Below are 21,382 nucleotides of genomic sequence, written 5' to 3'. Positions count from 1 at the left end.
GTAAGAAACATATGTTTTAACTTGCTGAGGCGGGGAGGTCTGGGGAGCACGAATGTTAGTGACCCTTCTTGTTCGACACCGGGTACCAACAGTCGTATTTCCACGGTGATAATGGGCTCAGAACTGGACACCACCACCGCTCGGATCCTCCCTGTCTCCGGTTTCACAGACATTTGTCGCCAGATATGTCCACTCAGGTGTGGAGTATCTTCTGTTAGGCACACGCACTCTTCTTGACCTCCTTCGGTCCGGTGCCTCAGCGCCCTGAGCACCTTCTTCTGGGTCTGAGTCTTCTGATATCGGAGGAAGGGTTGCTTCTGGAGTTGACCTCAGGCTAGAGCTCCTTCTTTGCGGCCAATTAGCTTCTCCACGTGCCCTTCTACTCCTTCTCCTTCTGGTCTGTTCTCGCTCTCTTTCAGACCTGTCAGGGTCAGACTCGTACTCCCAGCTACTCTCTCCTTCTGTAGCGTCTTCAGTTTCGCTGTTGTACTGGCCGTCCTCAGCTTGGTCAGACTCGTTCCCTGCTTCCGCGGGCACCTCTACAGCTTGACTAGCCCCCTCTATGGCTTCTTGGTCCTCTGCTGGACGTCCATTCGAGAGAGGAGCTGTTTCCAGAGGTGCTGGAACCCTTTTCGTATGTGACGCGTGGATCCAATTGGGCAGGCCTCCCACCTTTACAGCCGTGTTTGTGATCAGGATGACCTGGTAGGGCCCACGCCAACGAATATCCAAGCAGCTTCTTCTCACATGTTTCTTCACCAGGACCCAGTCCCCAGGATACAGGTCATGGCAAGGGCCCTGGCACGCTGGAACCTCTGCAGCCTGCACCTGAAGGGACACAGAACGCATGGCGTCAGACAGCCCCTTACAATAGTCCAGGATCATATCATCTGTGATATTTAACAGTGCAGTAGCTGGAATAGATGGCAGCCTCATTGCTCTCCCCATTAACACCTCATGTGGTGACAACCCTGTTCTTCTGTCTGGGGTACTACGAAGGCTCATGAGGACTAATGGCAGGGCATCAGGCCAACTCAGGGTCGTTGAGGAGCAAACTTTCGCTATTCTGGACTTGATCGTACCATTAATTTGTTCCACAATTCCTGAGGCTTCTGGTCGGTAACTGCAATGTAGCTTTTGATCAATATTTAGTGCAACACAAATCATCTTCACAAGCTCGCTGTTAAAATGTGTTCCCCTATCTGATTCCAAAAAGGCCGGCACCCCGAAACGAGGGATAAGTTCTCTAAGCAGTAACTTAGCCACTGTGAGGGTGTCGCACCTACGTGTAGGGTATGCCTCAACCCATCTGGAGAACACACAAACAACCACCAGGACATAGCGGAGGCGGTTGCATCTTGGCATTTCAATGAAATCTATCTGCATTCTGTTGAATGGACCTCCAGACCTTCCTATGTGACTTAGTGCAACTGGTGTTCTTTTTCCTACGTTCAGCTGCTGGCAGGTCACACAACGCTGGCACACTGCTTCTGCTGCTATTCTAAACTTAGGATTGTACCAAGTCTGTCTAAACACTCTCAGCATAGCATCTCTCCCTAAGTGTACGGGACCATGTATGAGCCTAGCCATTGGACTCACCATCTCATTGGGCAACACTGCTCTGCCGTCTGCTGAGACCCAAAAATGAGTCTCACCCATTACACATCCTGCCCTTTCCCATGTTTCTTTTTCAGAATCAGGAGCATTTTCTTGCATGATTGACAGTTCATCCCAAGTATCAACAGTTTCCAGTATCATGGCTAATTCAGTTCTTACATTTATTCCACCCACCTCCACCTCTGTGAAAGAGTAACCTTGTTCCGCGCAATACCGCGCAACTTCATCAGCATATCTATTGCCTTTCGAAACAAAGTCCTCATTTCTGGTATGTGCGATGCACTTTACAACTGCGATACTTGCTGGGCATTGCAATGCTTCTAACAACAGGCGCACAAACTCTCCATTGCGAATGGGAGAGCCTGAAGAAGTCATGAACCCTCTTTGAGACCATAACTGCCCGTAATCATGAACTACCCCATACCCATACTGGCTGTCGGTGTAGATGGTGACTCGAATTTGATTGCCTGCTAAGCAAGCACGTGTCAGGGCAATAATCTCGGCTACCTGAGCGGAGTGTACTCCTTCCAGGCACCCAGCTTCCACAACTCCTTCAATTGTACAAACAGCATAAGCTGCTCTCAATTGCCCAACTCCGTCTCTTACACATGAGCCATCGACAAAGAAAACTTCGTCTGGGTCGGTCAGTGGCTCATCTACGATGTCGGGTCTGGGTTTGGTGCATAGTTCAGTCACATCGAGACAGTCATGGTCTGTATATTCATCATCATCATCAATATCATTTGGAAGTGGCATTAAGGTAGCAGGGTTCAAAACAGAGCATCTCTTGAGGGTCACGTTCTCTGCAGCAAGAATAACTTGCTCATAGCGCGTGAGCCTGCTATTAGTCAGATGCTGTGTTTTGGTCCTGGTCATCAACAGTTCAACCGAATGTGGCACGCACACCTCTAACGGGTGCCCCATGACAATATTTTCACATCTCTCAATGCTGACACCCGTTGCAGCAACGGATTTGAGACATCCGGGCAACGCTGCGGCTACTGGGTCTAAAGTAGCCGAGAAATAAGCAACTGGTCTACGGGCATTCCCATGGATTTGGACCAACACAGACAACGCACAACCCTCTCTCTCACAACAGTAAAGAAAAAATTGTTTATTGTAATCAGGCATTCCCAATGCCGGAGCACGACACAGGTCCTCTCGCAGCTGTAAGAATGCCATCAAACAGTCTTTGTCCCATGGTACCGGATCACTCACCTCCTTGTGCGTCAGTTTTTGCAAGGGCTTTGCTTTCAGTGAAAAGTTCACGATCCACTGTCGGCAATAACCCACCATCCCTAGGAACATCCTGACCTCTCTCTGTGTCTGAGGCGCATTCATTTTCATGATCGCCTCTATCCTGTCTGGTGACACTTTTCGTTTGCCTTTCTCAATTCTGTGTCCCAAGTACTGTACTTCTGTCAGGCAGTACTGCAATTTTCCCGGGGACACCTTGTGCCCATTGGCAGCTAGGTGATTTAACAAAGCAATGGAGTCTTCCCTGCAAGCCTCTTCTGTTTCTGACGCCACAAGGAGGTCGTCTATGTACTGGACCAGAACTGACTTCTGGGGCAGCACTAGACTTTCAAGATTTTTCTTCAAAAGCTGGTTAAAGATCGATGGACTCTCTGTATACCCCTGAGGGATACGACACCATGTTAGGACGCGATTTTCCAGCTTAAATGCGAAAAGAAAATGGCTATCTTCGTCCAAAGGGATCGAAAAGAAAGCCTGACAAAGATCGATCACAGTGAACCACTCAGCTTGGAATGGAATCTGAAACAGTATCACTGATGGATTCGGTACCACTGGACAACATGAAACGACTATGTTATTAATCTTTCGAAGGTCCTGAACTATCCGAAATTTCCCATTTGGTTTCTGCAGACCCATAATCGGGGAGTTACATGGACTACCCACGATTTCTTTCAGTATTCCCTGTTTAATCATGGACTCAATCACGGGTTTTATGCCTGCAATCGTTTCTGGAGTCAATTTATACTGGGGTGTTCTTGGGAACTCAGCATGCGGTTTCACTACAATTTTCACTGGGTCTACCCCTTTGACCAATCCAATCTCTTCCCCAGTGAAATCCCATACTTCTGATGCCACTGTCTCTCTCAAGTCCCAGGGAAGCTCGTCTACTGTCAAAGTAGGGTACAGCTCCACACATATTCTTGAGTTTGCAACTTTGAAATCTGCATCATCATCATTAGTCAATACCTCCACTCCCTGTGGTGTACAATATATAGTACAATTCAATTTGCATAACAGGTCTCTTCCTAGCAAACACACAGGGCTTGAATCGCAAACCACAAACTGGTGCTCATCCCTGTACTTCCCTATTTTCACCTGTACCGGTTCTGTTAATTGGCTAGTTATCCTCCTGTTTGCGACCCCTACCACCTGTATGGTCTCTCCAGACATGGGCAGGTCTGGAACTGCAGCTGATCTGATCGTGGACCTAGTGGCTCCTGTGTCCACCAGAAATGTCGTAGGGCACCCTGCTACTTCTGCTTCAACATAGGGTCCCCTCTGATCTACCTCTAAGGCTGCCCCAAGGGTGCAGTCTTCTCTTTCCACTCTCTGTCCGGTTAATGGGTCCACATAATAGCACTCTTCACCTTCCACAAACAGGGGCATTTGTCTATAGGTCTTACCCATACTCCCTACTCGAGGAGGTTGCGGGAACTGGGCTCGGGGAGGAGCCCCCCCCCCTTTCAGCACCTTTCCTTGGTATGGCGTTACCCCTCTTGTAGGCGCGCTCTGAACCTCCTCCTCCTCTATTTCTTGCTCTCCTATCTCTACATTGTAAGGGCACTCGCGTTTCCAATGCCCCAGCTCGTTACACTGGTGGCACCTAGTCGTTTTCTTCAAGGTAGCTATGTCTATTCTGGGTCTAAAGGTAGAACTCTCCTCATTACCCTTGTTCTGACTGTACTGCTTCTTTCCTCCTGTACCTGTCCCTTGCTGCTGTTGCTGTGGTCCCCCCTTCCCGGCTGCCTGCATCTGTACCACCATCAACTTTTCTTTTAGTTTCTTAGCCTTGGAATCTATCTCATCACAGCAGTACCTGGCATATCTCAGTATTTCGTCTAGGGGTTTACTTTGCCAACAGATCGAGTGTTGCTGAATCATTAAACTAATATCCGGTCTCAGTCCCAGGACGAACTTGGACACAAATTGCCCTATGTCTTTTGGATCCATTACATCCAAGCCGCTATACTGTTTAAACGCCTTCAGCAATCTCTCGTAATATTCATGAACTGTCTCTTTGGGTTCCTGTCTTGTTCGGTCTATTCTGACCCAATCTATGTCTTGCATTGGCACCTTCTCTTTCAGCCAAGTCATCACTCTCTCGAATTTTGCCATCACAATCTCGGACGGCCCATTAGTCTTGGCATCTCTCTCTGGCTCTGTTGTGGGCCACTCAGCGCTAACCTTGCATGCTGTCCATAGATCGCCTGGTACTACAATGTCAAACAGCGTGTTCAGATCTATCCAAAGGACTTTTGAGATTTTTACAAATCTCTCGACTTGCTTGTACCACTCCACAGGGTTCTCTCGTAATTTGGGGAAAGAGGTGGTAAAAGCAGCTAAATCTCCCCTACTCCAAGGGACATGTACATAGTTCCCATTTGCAACTTCCCGTAAAGGGTAAGCTTCTATTCCCTGCTGTCCTGGTGTCATACCAATCATGCTTCTCCTGCCGGTCCCTTTCTTGGACCACCTCTCTTCCCACTTATCTAGTGCCCTCCATGTCCTTATTCCAGTAATCAGTTCCCTTATGTGTGTTTTCAGCCCAATCGTTCTCCTCTCATCTAGGTCCCGATCTGAGTAATGTAGCCTGTGGTTACCCTGTAATGCTTTGGTTCTTGACAAGTCCACCATATATTTGCCTGCTAGTTCGACTAACTTCTCATGGACTGCTCTCGCCTTTCGAGTGATGTCCTTTGCCATATACAGTATTTCATCCTGTTCATACATTTCCATTCTTTCTAAAGGCAGGGTACCATCTACCATGTCATCCAGATCTGACCTTAAGCTGGAGACATCAAGTCTCTTGGCTTTTATCTCAGCTCGCAATATGTCCTTTGAAGGGGGCTCACTGGTCTCCCTACCATCCCAACTTCGAGCTCTGCGTTTGGGCTCAGGAGAGTTAATGGGTGGCCTCCCTTGCTCCCATCTCTCCAGGTCCCATGCTCGGCCATCCGATCTTGGAAGGTGATGGAACACGGGCCTGTTATCCCTACTCTCTCTCTGCTCACTCTCGTCTTCTTCTCTCCTCTCACCGCACATCTCTCTGTTATTTTCCCTCTGGTCGCTACACTCCCTTTGCCTCGTATCGCTCAGTATCCGATACGATCCTTCCTGGTTCCCCATATTCCCTGGGCTGCGCTCATTTCTGTCATCACAGGGACTATGGTGCGACCTCTCACAACTCCCATTCTGTTCTCTGGTGCCAGGCACACAGTGTGGACACTTAAAGCTGTTCCTGTACTCTTGCGCTCTCTTCTCCCCTTCACTGAGTATTGGGCACGCCACCCCTCTATTCACGGGGCCCCCGTTTTCCAGGTCTGTTCTACCTCCATTCCGGGCCCAATGGGTGACTCCCCTACTCCCTCTACAGTCCCACTCCGGGCTACTCTCTCCAGCCCCGCAGTGAGTCCGTGCTCGGCTGTCCTGACTTTCCCTTTCTGCTTCTGCAGCATTGATGCACTTTTGAGCCTTCACTGCCTCGTCCCACTGCTTCATGTACTCATTTAGCTCTTGAAAGGATTTTCGTCCAGATCCCCTCAGATCCATTGGCCATCTGGGGCCCCCAGGATCTCCCCCTGGGTCCCCTGCTGTGTGCATCGGGGTACTCCACTCTCTGGGTATCGGCATCTGACTTGGGGAATTAGTGGTATCGTTCCTCCTTGCCTGCTCTGCTCTTTCCCTGTCTTTCCGTTTCCGTTCTTCCCCTTTTGCTCTCTCTTGGTCATATATCGATATTATAGGACCTATGGTAACAGGTACCTGTAGTGCATCTGGTAATGGGTAGGATGTGGCGCTTTCCGTTTCCGGCGCTCTTTGTACCACAAACCTACCGACTACCTGTTGCACCTGACTAGGCTGGAGCAACTCTTTCTTTGGCTCAGGATCCCACTCTGAACTGGGAAGCGGTCTATGCTCTCCTGCATTGCCCCCCTTTGCTCCTTCAGTATTCTCGACCTCTCCCCCTGCTCTATTATACGGGGGTGGCCTGTCTGTCAGTAATCTGTTTATCAAGCTATCCTCTGTTTCGCTCTCCTCATCTTCTTCTAGGGGACTTTTATTTACTGGCGCCTCTAACACTGGGTACAGTTTATTTATTTCCAAATTATGCACTCTCCATCTTTTAGCATCCGCATCCCACCTGGCATCCTGTACTGCCCTTACCGAGCGTTTCACCCTTTCTTGTCGTCTGTTCATATTCCTTTCATGCGCTGCCCTAAGCCATGCATCAAGGGCTTCAAACTGGGTTGGTCTAGGCAAGGGTCTCTTTGAGGTCATGACTGATTTCAATCGATGTAACACCTCTAATCTGAACGTCCCGTACTTCGGGAACGTCAGTTCCTCATTTCCTTCAGTAATCTTACTCCACTCTGATATCCAAAGGATCGTATGCAACCCAACATTTACTGCCATATAACGAGCTGGCGTACCCTCCGGCGGGGCTTCTTCCCCTTCATACGATCCTCGCTTCTCTTTCTTAAACAGCGCTTTCAACCATTTAAAACACTTCATAATTATGCGCACAAAATCCAGCCTCGCTACTCTGTTTACTTCCTGATGACAATCCACCAATCCTGTCGCAGCTTTGCTAGCTTGGCCTATCACAGCGCGGTCTTTCTCCTATTGGCCAATCACGTCGCGACCCTGTCTGACGTGTTCGCTAGCTGGCCTATCACAGCGCGGTCTTTCGCCGGTCAGCCAATCACTGCGCGACACCACCTGACGTCACTTTTCTCCGCTTCGCAGCAGCACCCCTCCTTTCTCAACTCGTCTCCCGGTTATGCATGCGTCCCATTCATACACCGAAAAATGACTACTTCCGACCAAGCGGTCACTTCTCTCTCGACTGTACGTCCACAGTCTATCTGTAATTGTCAACACAACTGACGAGATGTCTATCGTCTCTCTGATAGGTTGCTTACACACACAGTAACTTCCGACCAGCGTCCGTTACTCACGCACTCACTCTTACGTTCCCCCTATCTCGGTCTTTTGGGTGATCAATGGTACCTCATGACCCCCTTCACACTAGTTGACAATTACTCTGGGTGTCCGATACACCCGAACCACTTAAGCTCTCCTTGAACTTAAGATTTCCATCGGTTGCGCGCGCTCACAACCTGTTCCACAGTCACTCTACAGACATTCAACTCCGCCAGACATTACAACATAGATACAATACAAAAACACCGCAATCTAACACGCATAACCCTTTATACTCACTCTCGACCGATACTGCTGCTTTTTCTGTCTCACGTCATCCGGATCTTCATCTGCGGGCTGTTCTTCCGATCATCAATTTCTAGGGGCCTTGGGGTAAGCTAACCTGGCCTAGGTCACCGTCCTCAAGAAGGCAACCATCCTCTATAGCTACCAACTGAAAGGGCGAGATTTTGATCGATACCTTATATCTATTGATCCCAACCTCGATCTGGTCGACTGAACCTTTGTTGCCTGTCTTGGAAGAAAACAGTACCCCTATCTGCAAGTTAGTTCACCCAATAAAGGACTCTACTCTCAAAGATCACGGACAACTTCTAGGTTTCAAAAGTTTATTGTAAAGATATAATGAGCTGCAAATACAAGCATCTCAGAATGAGATTCACGAGATACACAGGTCCAATTACATACATGTGCTCTCGAAAAGCCCTCAGACGAGCAACAGAAATCACTAACACAAGTTCTAAAAATAATAAAGCTATCAGCATAGATGCATATCTCTCCTTCATTTAGGTTGGAGGAAAACAAACACAGGTTAGGCGTCCCTACCCTGTTCTAGATGGTATCCCTACTTAACCAAATCCCAACCTAACAAAGGTGTCAGCAATGAATGACCCCCAAGGGAAGTCACCCACTCTAAGTCTCTTGGTGAAAACCTAAAGTTCTCCAGTCATGACCCCTCACTGCCTACCCATCCGCTCTCTAAAGGGTCCTCAGGTCTCTGCTCTAACTCCACCCAGGGGTGCTGTCCCTAATACAAAACAGTCAACAACATTTGAGACGCCCCTTGCGAAACGCCTCTCACGTGGTGCAACTTCAGGCTTTTTCCATGATGCTTTGTCTTGGGCCTCATGCGTTAGAGTTGACCTTGCTTCTCAGACTCTTCTCCGGCCCGCTGATACCCCTTAAACATTCCAGAACCCTCCTCCATGTCTGGGCCGTCTACTGAACAGACCTCTATTCATTCATTTATAATTGGATCCCCCCTTTCCTGTTGCAGACAGATATCTGCCGCCAAGAACCCAACTCTCATAGACTTCTAAAAAGGCTTGCAACATTTCTCAGCCCAGACATGTACGTGTAAATCAATGCTAAAACATTTCAGGCCTACAATATTTCTCATTATGATTATAGCATTCAACTTCTTCATTTAATTAAAGCATGTTAATACTCTTATTCTATTATTTAGAAAACATTACTATAAATCATGGCCCATTAATGCAATGACCAAAAACGTTAAAACAATCAGTGTCGTGAAAAGAAACACCTTCCCTTTTAGCTCCAGCTCTGGCCCTGAGGCCTACCACGTTCTGCGTTTTACCACAGACCATCTTACATGTTAACAGCTACACGACATAGATTCAAAATAATCACGTCTAATAAAATCATATAATGTCACACATTTCTGTATTAGTTCCACTTCTACTTAAATCTCTACAGTAGCTATACCTTCAGAATATATTTGCAGATACTATTAGCACTCATGGCATTTCTCTTCATGATTTGTGCTTACTTCAGGTAAGTGTGATGTACTCATACAATTAAATCAGTTTGCGCTCTCTCAGCAGCTAATACATAAGCATCTGACAAGTTAAGTAGCCAGGTTTTAAGTTGTTTACGGAAAGGGGCTTCTCGATCTAGTAGCCTTAGCTCCTTTGGCATCACATTCCAAGCCTTGGAAGCCAGGACGCTGAGGGTGTTTCCCCCTTTGGTTTTATAGTGAAAAGTGGGAGTATTAATTAGGTTACAACCTGCTGATCTCAGAACTCTGGTGGGATTGTAGCGTGAGTATCTTTTTGAGAGATACTTAGGGCCAATGTTATTTAGTGCTCTGAAAGAGGTCAATAAGATTTTGAAAAGAATCCTTTTGTGGAGAGGAAGCCAATGCAATTTCCTTAGGGCCGCAGATGCCAAAGACTTTCTGGGCAGTTTCAATACCAGACGTGCAGCTGCGTGTTGGACACTTTGTAGTTTTGTTAGTGTCAACTTTTTTACTCCAGCCATCAGGCCATTACAATAATCGAGGCGGGAGAGTATAAGGGCAACAGCCACAGACTTTCTTGATTCAGTGGGAAGAAAATCAAATAATTTTTTCAATGATTTGATGATGTTAAAACAGCTACCTGCTAAACTCCTAACTTGATGGTCAAAGGATAGTGACGAATCAAAAAGAATGCCCAAATTCCTGGCCGTTTCCACCGAACTGGGAGGCGGGGTGGCTCCCTTAGGCCACCGTTTGTTGGGACTAAAATTGACATTTTTCCCAATGGGCAATATTTCTGTTTTAGTAGAATTGCATTTAAGACAATTGTCATTCATCCATTGGAAGACATCAGTAAGGCAATTCTGAAAGTTTTGTTCGGCCACTGTGGAATTTTTGTCGAGGGATACAATCAGTTGGGTATCATCAGCATATGAGGTTACCATTATCCCATAGGATTCAATTAAATAGATGAGGGGCGCCATATAAATATTAAAGAGTAAGGGACTCAGGATGGAGCCCTGGGGAACTCCTGAGGTGACATTCTTCTCCTTCGAGAAAAACGGCCCCAAAGAAATGGTTTGAGTTCTCTCTGAGAGGAAAGATCTTATCCAGTTAAGGGCCCCATCTGTTATTCCACTTAGTCTCAGCCTATCAATAAGGATTTTATGGGAGATGGTGTCGAACGCTGCCGATAAGTCAAGTAGAATCAAGACGGCGTTCTTCCCTTCATCCGGTAAATTTTTGATGGCATCCGTTAGTTCCATGAGGGCCGTTTCTGTGGAAAACAACATTTACAACGCAACTTTTACAACGCACTACCATTACAACAAAACTTTTACAACGCAACATCCATTACAACGCATGCAATTACAACGCAAAAATTACAACGCATGACACTACAACACACACCACTACAATGCATGTCATTACAACACAGTCATTACAACGCATACCATTACAACGCATAACATTACCATACAACACTTACCCTACTGTTGCACCCCCTGGAGTTAGAATAGTAATTTTTACCCCTACACTATCCAACACTTACCCTACTGTTGCACCCCCCTGGAGTTAGAATAGTAATTTTTACCCCTACACTATCCAATACCTACCAAACATGCAATGTAATGTTATGCGTTGTAATGGTATGCGTTGTAAAGGTATTATGCGTTGTAATGGAATGCGTTGTAAATGTAGTTTTTAAAATTTCGTAGTAATGGCATGCGTTGTAATGGAATGCGTTGTAATGGATGTTGCGTTGTAAAAAATGCGTTGTAAAGGTATGCGTTGTAAAAGTGTGCGTTGTAGTGACATACATCCGTTTCCGTGGAGTGCTTTGGTCGAAAGCCTGATTGGTGGGAATGTAGGATATTATGTGTTTCCACAGTGCAGGGTTGTCGCCTGCACTGTGAAAACATGGAGCGGCTACTTGCAGCTGCTATGATTTTAACATGAATGCAGTGCCCTAAGGACAGTGCGAGTTCCCAGCTGCCCTGTGGGCTTTGCGATCATTATAATACGGCACACTACCCTTCATTGCGCTGGGCGCACCTTCAAAAAGTTGCGCCCGGCGTAATGAAGGGAAATGCAACTCATCTATATTGCGGCCCCATGTTTACTCCCGAGACACTGGAGGTGGCCTGGAGGCTGAGTGTGAAGGCATACAGATCTGCCTCAACCCTCTCAAGAGTTATTAGGAAGCAAACATTTAAAATAGTGCAGCAGGCTGTGTATATGTCACGACTTACCACTGCAACACTTTAAATGCTCATTTCAGCTGATCCACTTGATGCATGTCCAAGCATGAACACTAAGAGTAGCCACATTTGTCTCAATGCATATGTGCCTGTGTTCAGAATCACGTCTGTTCCCGGGCGGGTGTGCAGAGCAGGCTCCAATGCATATGCAGCTCCACTTCATCTCTCTCCCTTCTGTGCTAGCTCAATTCATATTTTCACTTCCTTGTCTGCCTTCGTGTCTACTTTGACTTCTATTTCTGTTCCACAATGCTTTCTTTTAATCCCCTCCTCTTTCTTTCCCTCTTGACCTTTCAATCTATATTTGTCTTTGTCTCTTTTTGAGTCTTTGTTTAATTCCCTCTGTTTACCCCCATCTTTCCTTTCCTTCTAATTTTTGTGTTTGTCTACGCTTTTTTAACTATATTTCATTCTTACTTATTTTTTGCTTCCTGTTATTCATTATTTATTACTTCATTCTCCTTTCCTTCTCCTGCCTGTTTTTATATCACTTTTCGAACCTCTTCCCATTTGTCATCTTCCCTTCACATTCCTAGTCTTGATTTCTTTCTATCGCCGTCTCTTTGTTTGTTTGTTTATTTGTTTGTTTCGTTGTGTGTTTGTTCGTTTGTTTGTTTCTTTCTTTTTGGACCATTGTCAACCTCAATATACCTCCGGGGCGAGGAGTGATGGGGCACACCACTTGTTAAAATGCCAATATGCAGCAGATTACTACTTATGATAGTGAAAGAGGGGATTTTCATAAAGTATGGGGACAAATACATGACCAATTTGAATGAAGAGTTGTAATTTGATTAAAGAGTTGTGGAATTTGAGGGCTTCGATGGTGAGAAATGATATATGATATAAGACCAGTAACATGTAAAAGTGAAGTAGTAACATGATGTTTACAAAAGCGATTTTAAAGAATGTATATATAAAGATCCTTTTATATAGGTTGACATGGAGTATGTGATTGAAAAAAATACAAATTCACTTAAAACAAAAATAAAAAATTGTTACACAGATTCACAGCCCAGCGATATATACGCATGTTCACTCTTTTTTTGACTTGGAAAAAAAACTATTGTAAAATGTGCGCAATACAAGTGACAAAGGGGCATATTACCAAGCAATAGCGATAATTATCGCTATTGCTTGGTTAGAGACAAAAATTTACCGCTGAGCTGAGGCGATTTTTAACGCAAATAAACCTTGGTATTACCAAGGTTTATCGCAAATGCGATAAAAATCGGCCGCAATGCATGAATATCGCTGAAAAGTCAGCGGTATTCAGGCATTACCGAGCTAATGCTCTTAGCCATGTTATCCACCTCCCATTGGATAACATGGCTAAGAACTGCTCAGGGCAGGTGTTAGCTTTTGGAGATATTCGCGCTTAGCGCGAATATCTCCATAAGTTGGTAATAGGAGATAGCGATGTTAGCGACTGTTTCCAGTCGCTAACATCTTGGCACGCCCACTTTGCATGTCATTAGTGATAAATATCACTGACATGCAAAGTGGGGCCCAAGATGGTCGCTATCTCCTACTAGCTGTCGCTAACTGTTGTTAGCGACAGCTAGGTAATAGGGAGATAATTTTATCTCCGCTTTCTTGGCTTTTAAAGCCAAAAAAGCAGAGATAAACCCCCTTGATAATATGCCCCAAAATCTTTATTACTACCTTCTGGTACTAGGCGCATTTAGCTCTGTTGCTTTGTAGAGAAATGTCCGCATAGTTGTTCACATGCCTACAAGGATATCAATTCTTTCTGCGCTGGCCTTTATCACTGCACCAAATCAACATACACGCTTTACAATGAGAAACGTTGCCTCTTTCCTGGCGCATCATGTTCTTTACTGATGTTTTTCAGGTCACCCGAATATTAAAGCATTTCTTAGTCATGGTGGTTTGAACAGCATTTTTGAAGCCATGTACCACGGAGTTCCAGTTGTGGGAATTCCTCTGTTCGGAGACCACTATGACACCATGACCCGAGTGCAAGCCAAAGGCATGGGCATCTTACTGCAGTGGAAACAGATGACGGAAGACGACCTCTATGGAGCACTAACAAAGGTCATCAGTGATTCCAGGTAAGGCGCGCTAATGCCACGCAATCTATTTTTATTTCGACTGCTGTACAATAAAAATGTTCATAATGGTGATCAGGATTCAACAACAACTTGACCACTATTCCAAGGTACATACATAAAAAAGGTATAAGTAAAACTGAAATGTCACTTTATTCTGTGTCCTTGAAAAACCTCTTTTTGTTTCTGTACAGGACAGATGAGTTTATAAAGTCCTTTATAAGAGGACAGTTCATATCTCTACTGTTTTTGTAGGTGATATAGTTCTTGCGAAACACAGGTGGTTTATTTACGACCCAGGTGGTGGGCTGCTGCATGTCTCAGAACATTCACTGAGAAGGCAGGAGGACATGGACGGGTCGCTCGGGACCGCTGGTGTTTGCCTTCCAGTTGTGTAATGATGACTCGAAGCAGGTTGAAATGGAGTTGGTGGTGGTTTATTCAGTGACAGTACATCCATCCATGAAAGGGGCACTGGAGCAACTGACAGATAGAACACATAGCTCCGGTGACCTCATAGCATTCCATGGTTCTAGCTTGCACAATTCCACAAGTTGCCAATTTAAAAATCCTAAGGACAAGCTCTTGAGAGAACAGCTTTCAGTATTTTCCAGATGGAGAAGTGTTTATATTTCCCACTCTGAGCAGTGAAAATGTAATAACACTGATCTGTTCTCCTTGTAGACATGATCAAGCTCTTATGGATTAGAAACGACAGAGGGCAGAGATGGCACCTGTAGGTCTATGCAATGTATTTGCCCCATTTCAAGGTTTCTTTCATGCAGTGTGGCGCCCAGTGGAGGTTCCTTATTTTGTGAATCACAAATACGATAGCATTTTCCCACACCACACACTGAAGCTGTACCCCAATTACACAAATCTAAAAAGATGTAATTTCACTAACTCCTGGGTTGCGCTCTCATGAGTTCCTTATCTGAATCTGTGTGCAATTTGCACACATTTCTGCTTTTGCAAACTGAAATTTGCTTCATTGCCTATAAACATTTTCTGGAGCCTCTGTATTTAGGACCCTTAAACCAGGACAGCTCCTACGCTAAAACGGAGGAGCACTGCCCCACAAAGTACAAAAAGAAAATGATAATAACGCAATGTTAAAAACGTTAAGTTATTATCATTTTCTTCTTGGAACCAGCCAGGTTGGGAAGGGGCTGGGCTTCCCTGGGAGAGGGAAAAGTGGTCCTAATGCATTTAATTGCGCATGACGGTTTTGCCGGCCGTCTTGGGCTAGCCAAACCGTTACGCGCACTTTGCATTTTCTCCACCCAGGCTGCATTACAGCCTGGGTGGAGAACATCCCCAACCTCCCAATCCCCACCTTAGCAGCGCTGTGATTGTTCAGGGCATTCTGGGAGGCTGGGTGCTTCCTGTTCCTGCGTCAGAGGTGGAGAGGCAGTGGCTGGCGATCGGCGATGATAAGGTAAGTTTTTTTTTCTTGTAAATCCCCCTCCATTGCCCTACCACCATTCCCAACCAGCTGCCACTGCCTAAAACATCTGTGAGTTAAGCAGTTCGTTAAATGTTTAGGTTTAAAATGTTGGAATCAACGTAGATGTAGATCTGTAATTCAATGGGAAGGAAATTGAGTTACATGGAAGTTTTCTGGGGCTCTCACAATGAGGTTAGACCTGGGTGTAATTCAAATTAGGCCTGCTTAGCTGGTGACATGGTTTGCTGAGTTGGCACACCCGTACTTGTCCATTTGCTAGATTGGCCTTGAGAATGGCACATCACTGGTGACTATTTTGCGAAAACAAAGGCAAAAAGTAAACTGGTGGACATCTTGAAACCTGGCAAACACTTGTGGGCAGGGTGACACCATGCCCCAAGCAGGTTAGGAGGCTCTGCCTTCTGGCTGGCACCACTGGCCTGCGCAGCGTGTCATGCAAAATCCATTGCATTGCATGCCTCTCATGGGGGATAACAGGAGCTGTTCAGCCCACACGAGCCCCAGACTCCTCATTGGTCTGACACTGCCCTGCACTGGCTAGGAAAGAGACCCTGTCTGGTGCCTGAAGCCCAGGCCTGTGGGGACCAGGTTTCCCAGGGACACGTGGTGAAGGTGGACTCCCATGGGCCCACACCCCAGTCCTTACCACCAGCTGGGGGGCAAATGGATAGTAGGGGCAGGGGGGCTCAGGCATCCAAGGAGGGAGACAAAAGCTTGGATCAGAGTTTGAATTTTATTAGATCACAGTGAGGTAGCTGCTCTTTTATGAAACCCTGATCCAGAATCAGGACGTCTACTAATGATTTAGCACCTGGTGCCCCATGAACATGCAGTGCACTAAGAGAGATGGAAGGCTGCCTCATTCTGTCCCAAAGCGAGTCACTCTACACACCGACCCAGATGCATCCTATGACAGCCCAACCAAGCTCCATGGCATTGTGATATCATTACAGTTTAGGGGGACTCAAGAGGCATTCAGTCATAATCCCTCAGATGATAGGTTTGCTCCATTGGACCTTTAGCCAAAGATATACACCAAATGTTTGAATCTACAGTTCCTCTCATCCTGAGCAGGATTACTTTTGCAACAGCATATCATTAGTAGCATAAAACTAATCTGTCTCACAACAGTCTAAACCCGGGTCACGTTCCCTATTAGTGGATGAACAATCCACGCTTGGTGAATTCTACTTCACAATGAAAGGAAAAGTCAACATTGCAGGATTAAGAAGCAACATCGCTATGAAAGCAAGTCAGTTATCCCTTTGGTAACGTTTCTGACACCTCCCGCTATAAATCCAAAAAGTCAGAAGGATTGAGACCCTGCTTTCATGGTTTGCATTCATAATTAAAATTGGGATCAAGCCCTTCAGCTCCGCTGGAAAATTTCTCTCCCCCTAGAGCTCACCTTAAGACACCGGCATTATCGTTTGACACGCATATCATCCCAGTAAAACTTCCCACATTCCACTCTCACCAGAGAAGGTTGTTCCCAGCAGGTGTGGGCACTTGAAGCCAGGGGTGGAAGAACCAAAGGGCTTTCAACAGGAATGGTCATTTAGAGCTGCTGCGGAAATGTGCTGTGTAGCCTAGAGCAATGGAAAGGCGGGAAGCCTTTGACCACTAGGCGGCATCTGGGAATCACGTCATCCAATCTGGTTAGTCCCTTGGGAGGAGCACAAGCTTCCAGGCTGCTTGGTCTTTTCTCTGTTGGGTGACCTCACACAAAAAGTAGATCCTTGAGTCGGACAGTCCAGGCTGGGCAGAAGTCCTTTGGATGAAACAACAGCTGAGGCTGGGCAAGCAGTCCACCTTTAAACTGCCTGAGGGGCGGTTTATCATACTTTCACATAGAGCAACGCAGCAAGCCACCTTGCTGCTCTGCCCAGCGTGAAAGGGAAAGGGCAGGAAAGCGCCGTATTTAACATCATATGGCCATTTTAGATCTGCAGGACCCCTGAGGCACACAGGAAGAACAAAAAGATAGCAATGAGGTCCATAGCACCTTGTCCTTATTAATCTGGAGGATGGCTATCCGCCATTCTTGTGAGACACTCAAATAAATGTGTTGGACCGCCTGGAACCCTGGCTGGGCTTTAAGAGGAAAATGAGCCGATATCTGGGCTTCCATGGCAGCCTGGCAATCTCACATGCCCTATTGCATGCATGACCATATGGCTAGGCTAAAAGTGACAAAAGGTTTGGGCTGTAAAGATGGCCATCTGGTCATAGCATATCTTATAAATCAGTTTTTGCTTACCCTTGGAAGGGTCAGGGGCTCCCAAGCCAGGTTTTCAGTGCCGAGTTGGTCCTCAGGCATGGGGTGTGGGAGGTGTTATGGAGCTCTGATGTAGATCGAGTCAGAACTTTTTCATCCGGCCAAGGAAGAAAGTTCTGCTAGAGAATGGAGCACAGGCCAGAGCCCCCCACCCCGGGCCAGCTGGATCTGTGACCCGGAGCCCGGTCTGAGATTCTTAACCTGGACAAGTAGTGGAGACATCCCCTGGCCACTCCCACAGGCCCCCGTCTGGAGTAATTTGCGGCATGGCAGGCTGCGGAAGGGAGTCCAGGGTCAGGAGCTTCCATTCCCAGGTATGCAGAGCTGTAAATTGGTACCTGGACAGAGCTTCCAAACTCAGGCAGGTAAGGTCTTCCTTGGCCTGCACTACCCCATTGTGGGCTCCAAGTGACACAGCGGGCTGGTGAATGGAGCCCAGGGTTGGGGGCTTACTATCGGGGCTAGCTGAAACTCTGACCAGGGGCCCGGTCACAGCTTCCTAACCAGACAAGTAGTGACCCCAGACAACTGAGACTTTACCAGGCCTGCAGGACCCTGTCCCTGGCCGTTTGTGACAGATCGGTCTGGGGAATGGAGCCCAGGGAAGGAGGCTTCTAGCCCCGGGTTAGCTGGAGTTCTGACCTGGGGCCCAGTCAGAGCTTCTTCACCTGGCCATGCAACGAAGCCATCATGAGGCATGTAAGACCCTGCTCCGGGCAATTTGTGACACAGCAATCGGGAGAACGGAGTCCAGAATGGGAGCTTCCACCCCAAGGCCAAGTGGAGCTCTCAAATAGAGCCCTGTCACAGCTTTTTCACCTGACCAAGCAATGGAGGCCTCCTCAGGCCTGCTGGACACTATCTCAGACACTTTGAGACACAGCAGGCTGGCGCATAGGCCCCAGACCCTGGGGTTCTCACCCTTGGGCTGCTAGAGCACTATGCATTCCATATACACTGAGTGACAGAGGGATACATTTCAAAGAATGTGACCGGCCTCCTGGAGCCCTGACTGGGCGTGAAGCTTCAAATGAGCCCTCATTGGGACTTCCAGAGCAGCTCGGAATTCTGAATACTGAGCCACATGAAGGAAATGAAGTGTTTCATTTTAAGTACAAAACATCACCAATGACGTTGGCATGCCACATTTCTCCCCACCCATGTATGTCTGGTAAATCCCCTTATTTGCAATTTCATATAGCCCTAAATGAGGCAATAAGAAACATTTTTTAATCTTCCTTGAGTAGTAGCCTGAAAGTCCAGCAACAATAAACAAAACAACTGAGGGTCTGGTGTGCAAAGCAACTTTACGATTCTAAATGTCAAATTTGAGGCTTTGCGACTGCAGCATGAGTTTTCTAAATGTACAAATTCGAAATTGTGATTTGGCAACATGTAAATAAAATCATTAAACACAAAAACTGCCCTGCACCTTAAAATAAATACCCTTCATAAGAAACAAATAAACTGTATAAAGCCCCAGATATATCCATTCTTAATGGAAGAGAAGTTCTTAAAGTCTTTTATACTGAACTCATGAATGTATTTGAGACACAAATAACCATTTTATGGTTCTGAGTATCAATGCACCACAATAAGCTCAAAGTAACTGGCAAGAATGGAAGCCAGTTTCCAGTACTAAAAAAAATAAACCTAAAATCCAACATCACATTTTTTTTATTGTCTAAACCTGCTTGAACTGAATGGGGAAGTAGATGCACAAAAGATGGGGTAAGGTTTTAGGCATAGAAGTAGGGTGCATTAAGAACATTTCTTTTTCAAACCTACACAAAAGTAAGGGACAGTGGAAGCAAGAACCTGCAAATTGAATGGACGCCCTCAACAAGCTTCACAGGGAGCAAAGTACAAACATAAACTTACAAAGGCACTTGACCAAGAGGGTATAAGGAAAAGGAAAAACAAAACAAAAGAGCCAAGCACCTGACTTATTTACAATGAATAGCAAAATAGTCAGACAGCCCTCCCGTGGAAGAAGGCACAGAACTGTGCCAGGCTCTGTGGGAGGTGCTAGATTTAGGAGATTAAGCCACACTCAGTCCCTTCCCTTCAAACCTGCCTACCCGAAACTCGTAGTGCTTTTTTTCATATTGTCAGGAAGAATATATTCTTGATGACTGCCTGATGGCTGGATTTTGAGATGAAGTCTCTTTCTTAGTCATGCTCCATCTGCTTAGGTAGGGTTTGAGTTCTCAAGCACAGGCTCGGCTGTTCAAGGATAAGAGATAAAAATACATGGGCTAGACAAGCTCACACATTTTTTCACGTTGAATCTGGTTACCACAAGTTTTAGTAGGAATGCCACCTGTTGTGGGCTTCGAGGAAAGCCAGCCATTTCATACTACATACCATGTGGAGCCTAATATTTTTTAACGTGATTAATATTTTGAAGTTACACAATTAACTGTTAAATATTATGGCAATAACATTTTGCTTGAATTTGTAGAATCCACTGACCATACTTGGCCAATGGCAAATTACTTTCTAGGGTGATCTGGAAAATGATCTGGAAAATGGAGAAAACACTAAAAGCAAGAGTATAAAGATTCCCCTGAGAGTATTATTCTAGAGACTTGTTTGACCTGAAATCTTAACAAGCCTATACAAAGTGAGACAACACTTTGAGTCAAGATTAAGATATATGTTAAAACAACTAAAGAGAATATGAGGAATCTTCAGTGAATTAAATAGGTTAAAACCAAATGGAACACTAGCAGATGCTTGCTAGATCTCACACCCACCCAAAACAGCTAAAGTCACGAGGCATAACAAAAAAGTGTCAACAGTGAGTAAGTGTCCACATAAGGAGGAGTCCTTATAACCCAGTTAAGAAGATTAACTACAACAGCGTACAATTTCTGCGTTACTCAGCCACTTGCAGATAGCGTATTGCCGTCCATTACCCCCTGCAATGCAACTCCGTTAGAGACTAAATGGTTCTGATCCTCCAAAATGCACCACCTAGACTGTTGTCACTTGATGATGCTTCATGCCCAATAAAAACAGTGAAAGGATCAAGTGAAACTGAGCAATTGAGACTTCTATTCTCAAGGTAGTTCTTGCCTGCCAAGCTCTCAATTTGCATACTGTCTATGGAAGGAACATAGAGTTATTCTGCACATCTCATTAACATATTACGATAATGGCCATCCCAAATCCTTGCTACCTGCTTCATCTCAACTAACACCTAACCCATTACTTCCAACACTCACACTGCCCAGTAGCATGCATACAGTGATATTGACACTCTCACTAAACCCCCCAATAGTTGCCCAAAGGTCTCTGGTCCCTAATTCCTGCTTCTAATTCTTGACATTCTTCATGCATGTTTCCCGTCCTTTCTGGCACTTGGGCCCAGGGTCCTCCTGTAGCATCTGGCTATCCCCTGCACCTCTGACACTCACCTCAAACATTACCACAATTATTTCCTGTCCTCTGGCCCATACTCCCTGACACACACTCCCTGCCCAGTGATATACTCCACATTGTCTCCAAACAAGCCTATATTACTTAAATGCTGGTTTAAAAAAGTAAAACTTTATTTATTTCAGGTATCTGGACCATTTGGGTACACTCATAGCATTTTGCTGAACAATGTTGTATGTCCAGAACACCTTCTTTAAATCCTAAACAAACACCTTGTGTCTAAGACACACATCTCATGCCAACTGTACACATTGAATAAACACACGTTACATGAGCATTAAA

At 45.8% G+C, this 21,382-nt stretch overlaps 1 protein-coding gene across 2 annotated transcripts in view; it reads left to right on the top strand.

Moving 5' to 3' along the window:
* The window catches only part of UGT8 (UDP glycosyltransferase 8), a 306,771-nt gene that overhangs the window by 276,872 nt on the left and 8,517 nt on the right, over positions 1–21,382 (top strand). For both annotated transcript variants that reach the window (XM_078676775.1, XM_078676774.1), the window contains exon 5: positions 13,694–13,913. In XM_078676775.1, the coding sequence (XP_078532901.1) occupies positions 13,694–13,913 (220 nt within the window). The remainder of the gene's footprint in view (positions 1–13,693; positions 13,914–21,382) is intronic.

The sequence above is a fragment of the Lissotriton helveticus genome, chromosome 2_1 (assembly GCF_964261635.1).
Source record: "Lissotriton helveticus chromosome 2_1, aLisHel1.1, whole genome shotgun sequence".
NCBI lineage: Eukaryota > Metazoa > Chordata > Amphibia > Caudata > Salamandridae > Lissotriton > Lissotriton helveticus.
Note: the sequence above shows the minus strand (reverse complement) of the source record. Positions and strands in the feature narration are given on the sequence as shown.